A 12,463-nucleotide genomic window follows, 5' to 3' on the forward strand; every position below is an offset into this window, starting at 1 on the left:
GACAGAGAGAGGGAGGGAGAGAATCTCAAGTAGACACCCACCAAGTGCAGAGCCTGATGCAGGGCTTGATATGGGGCTCATGACCTTGAGATCACGACCTGAGCTGAAATCAAGAGTTGGATGCTTAACCAACTGAGCCACCCAGGTGCCCCAAAGTTAAATCTTTATTAGACATGCATATAATGCTACTTCACTGAACTTCTGACTTGTAGTACATATCCAATTTTCTAAATGGAGCTACCTAAAGAAACCAACATGGCTAAAAAAAATTTACCTGATGAGCTCAGTTAAAAAAAAGTGTGTATGTGTACGTGCACACACACACACACACACACAATGGTAAAGAACATACAACCAAGAATAAACCTAAACCACAGACCTGAAGTCCCTGGTAACCATCATTCTACTTTTGTTTTCATAAATTTGACTTCTTCAGATATCTCATATAAGTGGAATCATATAGTATTTGTCTTCTTGCAACTGGCTGATTTTACTTAGTATAATCTCAGATTTTGAAAGAATAAGCCAAGCATAAAGCAATCGTGGACTAGACTGTTTTAAACCAGCCCTCCTACTAACAACAGCTGTGAAAACTGAATACAATATTAAGAACATATATTTGAAAGCACTAAAGAGCTTATCAAGGCAAAAGGATTTCGAAGCCAAAAATCACGGAGAAATGGGAAATGCAAGGAGGTAAGACTGACATTTGGTGACATTTTCTCCCTTGAGATGTTTGCTAACTTGAAAGCTGCTCCTGAGAGTCTGAGCAGAATTTTCAGCAGTCTCATTAAGACTAGGAGGGGGCTGAGGAAAACACTTTAGGCTTTTGGCTGTAACCTCAAAGGGCTATGCCCTAGGAGTTAGGAGAGCCCAAAAATATACTGGCCCTCCCAAGGACTGAAGCCTAGCTTTTAATCAGTTCAGTCCTTGGTTGGATTAAGGCAATCTTAGCCTAACTGCCTGCCAAAGGCAAAAAAAGATATATAAGGCTCTGGATGATGTAATCACTGTAATTTTTCATCTATATTTTCCAAAACCAAATAAAAAATAAAGCATACAAAAAAGACAAAATCCTCCAAAGCAAGAGGGGGAAAAAAGTCAAAGATACAAACCACAACAGATCCAGAAAACAGAACATCAGATGCAAATTTTTTTAAATAACTATGATTAATATGTTCTAAGAAATTAAATGACAAGACAGAGAATCCTGGCAGAGAACTGGAAAATATGAAATAACCAAATGGAAATTCTAGAACTGAAAAAAAAAAAAACCCACAATAAATGAAATTAAGAACTTAATGAATGGGTTTGACAGCAGATTAGACACAATGTAAGTTATTGAAGTCGGGGGTGCCTGGGTGGCTAGTCGGTTAAGTGTCTGACTCTCGGTGTTGGCTCAGGTCATGATCTCAGGGTCGTGAGATTGAGCCCCACACTGGGCTCTGCGCTCAGTGTAGAGTTTGCTTGAGATTCTCTCTCTCCCTCTGCCCCAACCCCCTTTCTCTCTAAAATAAATAAACAAATCTTAAAAAAAAAAAAAGAATTACTGAAGTGGAAGATAGGTCAGAAGAAAACGTTTAGAGCTAAGTATAGAGAGATAAAAAGATGCGAAGAGGCAGAAGAGAATGTAAGAGCTAAAGAGATGGTAAAGAGAGTTATCATCGTTCTATATGGAGTTCCAAATGAGTGAGAAAGGGACAGAAGCAATAGCTAAAGAGACAATGACCAAATATTCCAAAACTGATCAAAGTCATCAAGCCATAGATTCAAGAAGCACCATGAGGGCACCTGGGTGGCTCAGCCATTAAGCGTCTGCCTTCCGCTCAGGTCATGATCCCAGGGTCCTGGGATCGAGCCCTGCATCGGGCTCCCTGCTCTGCGGGGAGCCTGCTTCTCCCTCTCTCACTCCCCCTACTTGTGTTCCTTCTCTCGCTGTCTCTCTCTGTCAGATAAATAAAATTTTTTAAAAAAATAAAGCATTCATAAAATATAAATCATAAATTGGTTAAACAATTAAAAAAAAAAAAGAAGCACTATGAACCCCAAAAGGCATTCATAATGGTAAGAGTATAAGCTGGAAACCACCACAGGCAACTTTTGGCGGTGTTTATTAAAGCTGAACCTAAGTTATCTCATGACACAGCACTACCATCCAGAAGAAATGCACACCTATACCAAAAGATGTGCGTTAAGAGTGTTCACAAATTACTCTTTTTTTTTTTTTTTAAAGATTTTATCTATTTATTTGACAGAGAGAGAGATAGCGAGAGAGGGAACACAAGCAGGGGAAGTAGTACAGGGAGAAGCAGGCTTCCTGCCGAGCAGGGAGCCCTATGCGGGACTTGATCCCAGGACCCTGGGATCATGACCTGAGCCGAAGGCAGACGCTTAATGACTGAGCCACCCAGGCTCCCCCACAAGTTACTCTTAATAGTCCCAACCTCAGATGTTCCCCAATGATAAAAGTGGATAAACAGATTGCTTTAACAGTCATCAAAAGAATATCACAGAGCAATGAAAATGAACTACTGCAATATGCCAACAACAACAAAATGAATGACTCACACAAAGAGCTGAGCAAAACAAGCTAGAATCACAAGAATACTGCATGATTCCCCAACTAATGATAAAAAACAAGGCAAGACTAACCTATAGTTTTAGAAATCGAAATAGTGCTTACTTCTGGGGAAAAAGGTGAAGGGAGCATGAACTGGGGAAAATTTTTTTAAAAAACAGAAACCATAAAGGAAGAAAGACCAATAACTCAGACCACTAAGTCTTAGACTACTAAGAATGGCTGTTCATCAAAAGACAGAAAACGGGGGGGGGGGGAAAGCTACAAAATTAGATGATATTTGCAACTCATATAACCTACAAAAAATTAGTATCCAGAACATATAAGGAACTCTTATAAATCAGTAAGACAAACAACCTGCTAGGAAAATGAAAAAACTTCAACTGGCAGTCAACAGAAAAAAAACAAAACACAAATGGCCAAAAATGAAACAAATAATTAATTGTTTCAAGAAAATGAAAAAGCAACTACTGAATGGGAGAAAATATTTGCAAGTCCTATATCTGATAAGGAGTTAATATCCAAAAAATATAAAGAACTCTTATTAACTCAACAGCAAAACAAAACAAACAACAATCTGATTCTAAAATTAGCAGATTTGACTAGATTATTCTTCCAAAGAAGATATAAAGACAGCCAACAGATATATGAAAAGATGCTCAACATCACTAATCATCAGGGAAATGCAGATCAAAACCACAAGATATCACTTCACACCTGTTAGAAAGGCCAACAGCGGGGAGCCTGCTTCTCCAATCTCCCAGCACCCCTGCTTGTGCTCTCTCTTTCTAAGACAGAAAGAAAGAAATTACAAAAAAAAAGACAAGAACAAGTAAGTGTTGTCAAGAATGTGGAGAAAAGGGAACTCTGGTGCACTCCCAGGTAGTATATTAGAGCAGTATCTCTTTATTATTTTTTTAAAAGATTTTATTTATTTGACAGAGAGACAGTGAGAGACACATTGTGCTGTATACCTGAAACCATTTCTCAAATTACTAATTCAATTAAACATTTTATTTATTTATTAGATGTAATGTCAATCAGAACGTCTAGAACATACCAAGTGAGGGGAAAAATGTAGAGCGACAGGAACTCATACACTGCTGGGAGGATTGTAAATTTGTAAACCACAACAGAAAGCCTCCCGGTATTAGCTAGTCAACTGAAGGTGTACCTAACCTTGCAGCGAGAGCAGGAACACAAGCAGGGGGAGCGGGAGAGGGAGAAGCAGGCTCCCTGCGGAGCAGGGAGCCCGGTGCGGGGCTCCATCCCAGGACCCTGGGATCCTGACCTGAGCGGAAGGCAGACGCTCAACGACTGAGACACCCAGGTGCCCCTAGAGCAGTATCTCTTAGCAGAGGCAGGAATGTCCTGGGCATTTCAGGAGATTAAGCATCTTTACCCACTGACCGTTAAAGCCAGTAGTAGTCCCCCTTACCCTGTGACAAAGAGAGACATCCCCACACACTTCCAAATTGGAGCAAGGGACAGATATGTAGCTTTGATTGAGGTCTACTGCCCTAGAGAAGGGTTTTCATTCTCAGTATACTAGTTACAGTTTGAACTGAGTAATTATTTGTTGAAGGGAGTGGTCCTGTGCATTGCTGGATGTTTAGCAGCATCTCTGGCCTGTACCCACTAAATGCCAGTAACACCATGACAAATCATGATAACGAAAAATGTCTCTAGACATTGCCAAATGTCCTCTGGAAGGGCAAAATCATTTCCGATTGAGGATCGCTGTCCTAGAAAAAGCTTTACATATGTGTATCAAAAGATATGTACAAGAATGTTCATAGCAGTACTGTTTTTAACAGCAAAAAACTGGAAAAATTAAAATTTCCATCAACACTAGAATGGGCAAATAAATTGATGTATATTCATATGATGGAAGAATATACAGCAGTAAAACTGACCTACAGCTTCATGCAACAAGATGAATGAATCTTAAGAACATAATTTAAATAAAGCAAGTTGAAGAAAAATATGATTCTTTTTTATATAAAATTCAAAAACAGCATAAAATAGTACCTTGCTTAGAGTTCAAAAATGCATGTTAAAATTATAAAGAAAGGCAAGAGAATGGTATACAGAAGATTCAGGATGGTGATTATCTTTGTGGGGTAGGAAATGGTATACAAACATGGAGGAATATGCATGAATTTTAGAGGCAATGGTAATGCCCCATTTCCTAAATATACTAGGTATATCTGGATATTTGTTGTATTTTTTTAATATACCCTCTATACTATATATGGAGATATTCTACATATTTACTATTTTAAAATAAATAAAATGGGGCACCTGGGTGGCTCAGTCAGTTAATCTCAGGGTCCTGGGACTGAGCTCTGTGACAGATTCTGCGCTCAGTGGGGTCTGCTTGTCCCTTTCCGTCTGCCCCCCCGCCCCTGCCCCAGCTCAGGTACGCTCTCTCTCTCTCTCAAATAAATAAAATCCTTAAAAAAAAAAAAAATAAATACAATTAACAATCCACCACTGTAAGCAGAATGCTAAGATTGTTCCTCTGCTTCACACCCCACGGTGTCCACATCTTCAGTAATCTGAGTGTGGATGAAATCTGTAACTTGTTTCTAACCAATGGAATACAGCAAAGGTGAGGAATGTTGGGGATATAATTTAGATCCTTAATGAAGTGACTGTGCATCAATCAAAAGGGAGATTTTTCTGGGTGGATCTCTCCTAATCAGGTGAGCCCATTAAAAGATAGTCTTGAAGGTGAGAGATTTTCCTGCAGGCCTTGAAGCTTCCACAAATTCGAAGCCTGTGAGGAAATGAGTTCTGCCAACATGAGTCCAGAAGAGGACCCTGCGCCTCCTTCGGCCTCAGACCAGACTGGCCCTGCCTGACACTGTGACCGCGACTATGACAGCATGATCAGAGGAGCCAGCTGAGCCATGCCTGGACCTCTGGCTCATGGGCACATGGGTATTGTCTGGGCTGCCTGCGTGGCCTGCGTGGTCGGTTAAGTGGTGGATTCCTGATCACAGGGTTATGGGAAGGAGCCTCATGACAGGCTCTGTGCTCAGTACAGAGTCTGCTTGTCCCTCTCCCTCTGCTCCCCCAGCTGCTCCTGCGCTCGCTCGCTCATACGCACGCTCTCTTTTAAATAAAATCTTAAAAAAAGGGGGGGGGTGTTGTCTTAAGTCACTAAATTTGTGGTGATTTGTTACACAGCACAGAAAACTAAAATACTTTTTATAATTTTTATTCTTAAGTAGCAAGATAACTCAATCATCAATTAGTGTTGGGAAATTTAGATACCCAATGTTGCTATATGGTCCCCATAAACACAGAATTTGAACTTCTCCTGTTCAGTTTGGCTGAAGCAGGTAAAAAGCAGAATTCTCACAACTGTCCAATCTCATGTTGGGTCATTCATGTGGCAGGAGTAGAAGGTCAGTCCATGCTCGTATCTTCTCAGTTACAAAGACACAAAGCTACTGTCAATCCACCCTTGCCAAATGAATGATTAAAATAAATCTTTAAAAGACCCTGATGGCATAGTACAATCAGAAATGTGGTAAGTTCCAAATGACTGTAAGAATCATACTGCCTTCCTCTCTACCCTACTCTCAAGTAGAGAATCATGTCCTGATTTTTTTTTAATCCTCAAAGCAGTATCTGGCACTAGTAAGTGCTTATAGTCTGCTGAATAAAAGAATTCCATTTCAAAAGGAGGTGACGTAAGGCCCAATAACCTGCCTTAGGTTAACGGCAGAAAGGAGATCAAGACAAGAGGTTTCTGTCTGTCAACTGAGTACTTTCTTTCTATGTTAGAATCAGTCCTTAATTACTGCCAAGCCTCATTAAATACACATACCACACAAATCATTAAAAGACTATTAAATATTCAACAGGATTTTCATAGTATTAATTTTATCTGCTTCGCTGCTGAGTTTGTTTCACAGTTTCAACCATTTACTGTACTGAATAATAAACAATTTTCTGCTCCACGTGAACTAGAAAATGAGATAATTCTACTGATTGCAACCAGTAATTGTACCTTTTGATTTTGAGGCATTTATTAGCCTGATACAGGCAACAACACTCTTTTATCAGAATAATCAAGAGAAAAGAATCACAGTAGTCAATGCTACCCTTTAAGATGGAGAGAAGCCATGCCTATATTCCTGTTTTAGAACAGCAGTTGATCGATCAATCCTAGCCAAAAAAAAAATTATACTTCAAAAGATATGTACCGACAGTATTCTGAATATTGTCTCTTTTGTGACATCTGTTTATTCTTTATTCTACTTTAGAGCACTTCTTTTGGGATGGCCCACCATTAAAAATATTTTAGATTATGGGAATAATGTATATAAACAGGTACCAAAAGTTTTATGGTTCCATCTAAATATATACAATTTTAAAAGCTGTGTGATAATACTTACAAAATGTTTAATGTTGACTATATAAACTCTTTACCCTTAAGGGGAAAATAAATCTTTGCATTAATATAGAAAACGCTCATCTTGGGTACAGGTTCTTACTTTGGAATATAACTAATTTTAAGGAAACATAGAAATGTTAATGGTCTACCCTTCTTGCAACCCCTTTACGCTCCTGGCAGAGAAAACAAGAATAGTAGCTGGCTGACTCTTAATTTAGAATAGGAGGATATCACAGAGGGGTAAAAAGTGGGACACTAGCATCCTTGACAATTTCTTCTTTATCTACAAAGCAAGAAACTTTAGCTTCTTAGTGAGTAGCTGCCAGGCATGAAATGGGTTGTGGCGGGGTTTACATTTGATGGTTGGTTCTGACCCAATACCTCTTATGAACAGGAGTCTGGAAAGGGAAGATCCTATCTCCTACTTATTCTTTCTGCATGGATTCAGTAATCCACCTCATATGTGGTACCTGGTACTTGATAAAAACAAAATGATAAACTTCCATCAATTTATGAATATGAAAAAGTGGGGAAAGGGTTAAGGATTTACTACCATGTCCTATTATTTAATATTGTTAAATGTATTTATCACCAGATTTTTCAAGGTACTTCAAACAGAAAAACCCACAAAGAAAATTGAGACCATTCTCATACAAGTCATCATCACCAAAGGAGAGTCAAGAGGACTTACTGTTAAGGAAGCAATCCCTTTGTGGTAGAATTTTAAAGACTCAGCAATGCAAGAAAGTGCTGAACTATAGTTCTCCTCCTGCAACCCGGTGAGGCACTGTTCTGCATGTGAGAACTCCTTCAGACTATTTAGCCAGAAGTAGAAATGTTCTGAAGCAACCTGAGTCAGCAAACTCTGATAAAGCTCTCTGGCCATGTCATGGTTACCCTGAAAAAGCGGGGGTGGGCACATGATGAGGTTCTCACACTTGAATTAGCTGAGAGGCAGCTGAAAGACAAACTCAAAACCCTTGGATAAGTTTTAACAACCATTCCTCACATTATATAATTCTTTAAGACTCGGTCTAAGTATTTCTTCAGAGAAAAGATGCTGAGCTGCTTTTACGTAACAAACACCTTTAGTTCTTTTCTAAAACAGTTCCAAAGAGAAAATAAATGGAGTTAACCATAACTCAAGTCTAGAATTTTAGTTCAAACTATAGAAAGTGTAAACACTGAGTGTATGTCATTCTGTATGAGCTATTTAGTGGGGCGGGGACAGGCAGGAGACTCCAGCAAGTTCCCTGAAGTGATTATCAGAAGCACTGCACCTGCCTCTGGAAATGACTGGGGGAGGGGAGCTGTTGGGGGGAATGTGAGTGCCACTGAATGCCTGGGGGCCAGGGATGCTCAATATCCTACAGCACCTGGATGCCTGGGGGTGTTGGGTATAGCAAAGAATTGTCCTACCAATAGAGCTCCTCCTCTATTTGAGAAACGCGGTAAGATGAGAACATGCATTACAATACCTAGAATAATGCTTCTCAAATTTTGCTCTCTGGACTTGTATCCAAAGGATTTCTATACTACCCAAGCTCTATATTTCCTCTCCAACAAAATAAAAATTGGCAGGCTTTCCATATGACTGAGAAGGGAACAGCATACCAAAACTTGCCTCCCTCTCCATGTAAGAATGACAAGGTTGGGGAGAGAGAGGGAAGAAAGATGTGGGGTAATGATAATGGAGGACAGAAATGGTGGGTGGGAGGCGACTGTGGATATGAGAGTATAGGGAAAAATGAAGTGCCACTAATAACCTTCGGCCAGAAAGAGCTCATATTTTTCGAATTCCTGTGGAACTTGCCCCGTAACAACATACATACCATTCTGAAATGAGAAAAGTTAAAAACTTTCAATCCCATGACTAAAACGTACTTCCATATTTATTTTCAGTTTTGACTAGAAGTCAGAATCACACAATCTAAGCTTTGCTGTTTTTGCCAACCTGGGTCCTAGAAAAGGATAATACATACCATTCTGGATGCCTGTCTGGCAATTCGGTACACAGTCCATCCATTGGAGACACTTTCAAGCTGCTGTTTAATTACTGCCTTTACTTCAGCAGATAGTGCTTTCTGACTGGCCACAAAAATCACAGTGGCCAAACTCACCTAACATTGAGCAAGAAGTAAGAGAAATAAGGAAAACATGTAATTTTATCCAATATCACAGATGACTTTACCCAAAAGGGACAAAGCTAGAGCCCATCAAATTTGTTTTCCTTTGACATTTATTAATTTTCCACTTTGAAGTCATTAAGCAATTTATTCCATTGCTCAGAGCATTGTTTACAATAGCAAATAATCCGAAACAATGCCCATAAATATGGGTAGGTAAATTATGATATAATCACACAATAAAATATTATTTAGTAGAGAAATGGGTAAACTAGAGATACACTTATCTGTATAGATGATTCACACAAAATAGGCAGAGACAGACAACATGCAAATGATTTCATGTAGCAAGATAACATTTATATAAAGTTAAAGATATGCAAAATAATACTGCTTATTACTTAAGATATATTCTAAGGTAGTAAATGTATAACATGCATGGGAATGATGAACATCAAATTCAGGATAGTGGTAACCTCTGGGAGAAGGAAGAAGATATGGTAAGGGAGGTACACAGGGAGGTACAATTCAACTAGACTGGGAATATTTTTCCCTTAAGCTAGATGATGGATGCAAATGTTTTCATATTATTCCTTATGTTTTTTGAATACTATGTTTCGTAATTTAAAACTGCCTCATAACAGTACTAACAAAAATGGGATAAAGAACATTAGTTTCCGGAAATGCCGTTTCAATAAAAAATAAACTTCAATAAAATGACACTTCAATAAAAATAAACAAAAAAAATCTGCTTATTAGTATTCTGAGGCTGATACATACAAAGGTCTGTATATATTGTGAAAACTGCATGATGTTATTCCCATGACCACTGCCACTTGGTCATCAGGGTAACCTTTCCTGATAGGAATGAGATGGGGGCAATCTTTTACACAACGCCCCCTGGAGGATAAAATGTAAAATGGGCTTGAGTAAGAAATCTCGTTTCCTTTTTGGGAAAGGAAGCCCTAAATTGGGATGACCACAATAAGGCTTACACCGCATTTATGCTTATTTAGAATGAAGCCTACTCTTAGCCCTGGAGAACTTTCAACTAAACATTATTATATAGCTTCTGTGCCTTCTGTTTCTAAGCACACACCTTTCTCAACCCCAGGACTATACTGAAATCTAAACTGGATTCTAAACAGGTAAAGAGGTCCTGAATTGGAAAAAAGCAATTTGGGCTAATTTATGGTCACTGTTAATCATCAGGTCTTTAACTTACATTTTTGAAAGTTTACAACAGGGTTTTTAGTTCATTATTTGCTTTGTATAAGTAGGAAAACATTTTATTTTCACTTTGTAATAAAATAAAAATATCAGACTAAGGCTTTGCTACACTAAACTGATTTGACAGGGCTTAGGAAGAAGGCAGTTTTAGATCTGAACTAAACAGAGCTTTGTAAATCAAAAGTGGAAATAGTCGAAAGCTCATGGTTCCAATTCTATTCTGACTTCAGCATACTCTTGATCTTACATAATTACTTTAATCTTTTTTAAAAAAAGATTTATTTGTTTATTTGAGAGAGAGAGTGAGCAGGGCGAGGGGCAGAGGGAGAAGCAGAGAATCTCAGACTGGGCAATGAGCATGGCGCCTGACACAGGGCGTGATCTCATGACCCTGAGCTCATCACCTGAGCCAAAATCAAGAGTTGGATGCTTAACCGACTGCGCCACCCAGGTGCCCCAATTACTTTAATCTTTTTGAGTAAAGTCAAACAGTAACATTGACTTCCTAAAGTAATTCCCACTAGACCAGATCTATTCATCCCCAGTAGGTTCAAAGGCGGCTCTTTACCAGAAGTTCTTGTTGTTTGTCTGTGGCTGATCGTCCGATCACCTTGTAGAGCTCCATGAGGTCCCCAAGCATGCCATCGCCCAGCACTGGCAGCTGCATGGCAATGGCCGCCAGGCAATGGCACATCAGGATCCGCGCAGCATCCTGAGCACTGTGCAGCTGGGTCAACAAGGTCTCAACCACTGACTGGCTAAGGTGAGGCCTGCCCTTGGCCAACTTCACCATACAATTTAGAGCAATCTGCACATTGAATAGAAAATGGACCAGTTATACTGTGAAGGTATTAACTGAAGCTTTAAAGAAAGAACTCAGTACAGTTATTAGGAAAAATCAAGGAATAGGAAAAATCAAGGAAAAGGTCTTTTCGTAGGCATAACATTTTCCTTCATAAGAAACACACCGTGTACTGAATCTTATTAAGATCTACAAATGTGCCATGTTTAAAATGAAAATAAGTCAGGACTGTATATTAACCACTCATTTCAATCTAAGACTATTAAAAAAAAAAAGACTTGAAGAGAAAAATCACAATGCTGAAGAGGCAAAATTCATGCCAAATGGGATCTCACCATACTGCACTTTCACTGCTTTTCAAAAATTGCTTCTAAAGTATGGTTTGTAAACTTACCTATTCCAGCATCACCCAGGATGCTCATAAAAATATAGATTCCCAGACCCTACCTATTCCAAACTTAATGGATTAATTTTTTTTTTTAGTATTTGGGTTACTGATAGTTTGAATTTCAAAAAAGGTGTCCTAGGTGGCTCTTAAGCACACAAAAGTGGGGAAGAAACTCCTAATTTTCTCTCTCACTTCTCACCTGAAATCCAAAAAACCAATTGGCTTTAGAACGTCTATGCAGGCCAGTTAATGGCATCAACTAATATCCCAGCCACCAGAACCAGAAACCAGAAGTCCTCTCACTTCTACATAGCCAACTGATTGCTACATCTCATCATTTCCACTTTTGTCCAATCTTCAATATCTACCTGCTTTGCATTCTCTCTACCACAACATAAATCTCTCCCTAATCCCAGTCTCTTAAAAAGATGGGCCCATTAACCCATCCTTCACACTAGAGCCATGTAGCTTTCAGTATGAGTTAGGAAGACACAATGATGTCTTCAGAATCTGACAGATCCAGATTTGAAGATCAGCTTGCCCTTGATTAGCTAGGTATCTTTCAACAAGTTATTTTATCTTTCTGAATCTTAATTTCCTCATGAGTATTAAAGGGGGAAAATTTCACTGGATGGGTTTTTGTAAAGAAGGAAAGAAATGTATATACAAGTTGTCAACAAAGTTGGGCACATAATAGATACACTTAAATAACAATAATTACAAAGAAGGTCACAGCATGTCCATTACTTTAAAACTTTAGTATCTCCTCACTACCTATAGAAACAAGAAAAAGTTCCTTGGCATGATATTTGATTATACTCCATGACAGAGCTGCAAACAATTTTTCCAATCTTATATATTATATCATCTAGCCACAGTGGGTTATTCACCATTCTTCCAACACAACAAGTACATTTCTGTTTTCATG

The 12,463-nt window shown here is 38.8% G+C and overlaps 1 protein-coding gene across 4 annotated transcripts in view; it reads right to left on the bottom strand.

Moving 5' to 3' along the window:
• Positions 1–12,463, bottom strand: part of INTS7 (integrator complex subunit 7) — a 98,283-nt gene that overhangs the window by 25,927 nt on the left and 59,893 nt on the right. For all 4 annotated transcript variants that reach the window (XM_044916360.1, XM_044916363.1, XM_044916361.1 and 1 more), the window contains 3 exons: positions 10,914–11,153; positions 8,972–9,109; positions 7,681–7,887 (listed from right to left, as the gene is read on the bottom strand). In XM_044916360.1, coding sequence (XP_044772295.1) covers positions 7,681–7,887; positions 8,972–9,109; positions 10,914–11,153 — 585 coding nt within the window. The remainder of the gene's footprint in view (positions 1–7,680; positions 7,888–8,971; positions 9,110–10,913; positions 11,154–12,463) is intronic.

This window comes from Neomonachus schauinslandi, chromosome 6 (genome assembly GCF_002201575.2).
Source record: "Neomonachus schauinslandi chromosome 6, ASM220157v2, whole genome shotgun sequence".
NCBI lineage: Eukaryota > Metazoa > Chordata > Mammalia > Carnivora > Phocidae > Neomonachus > Neomonachus schauinslandi.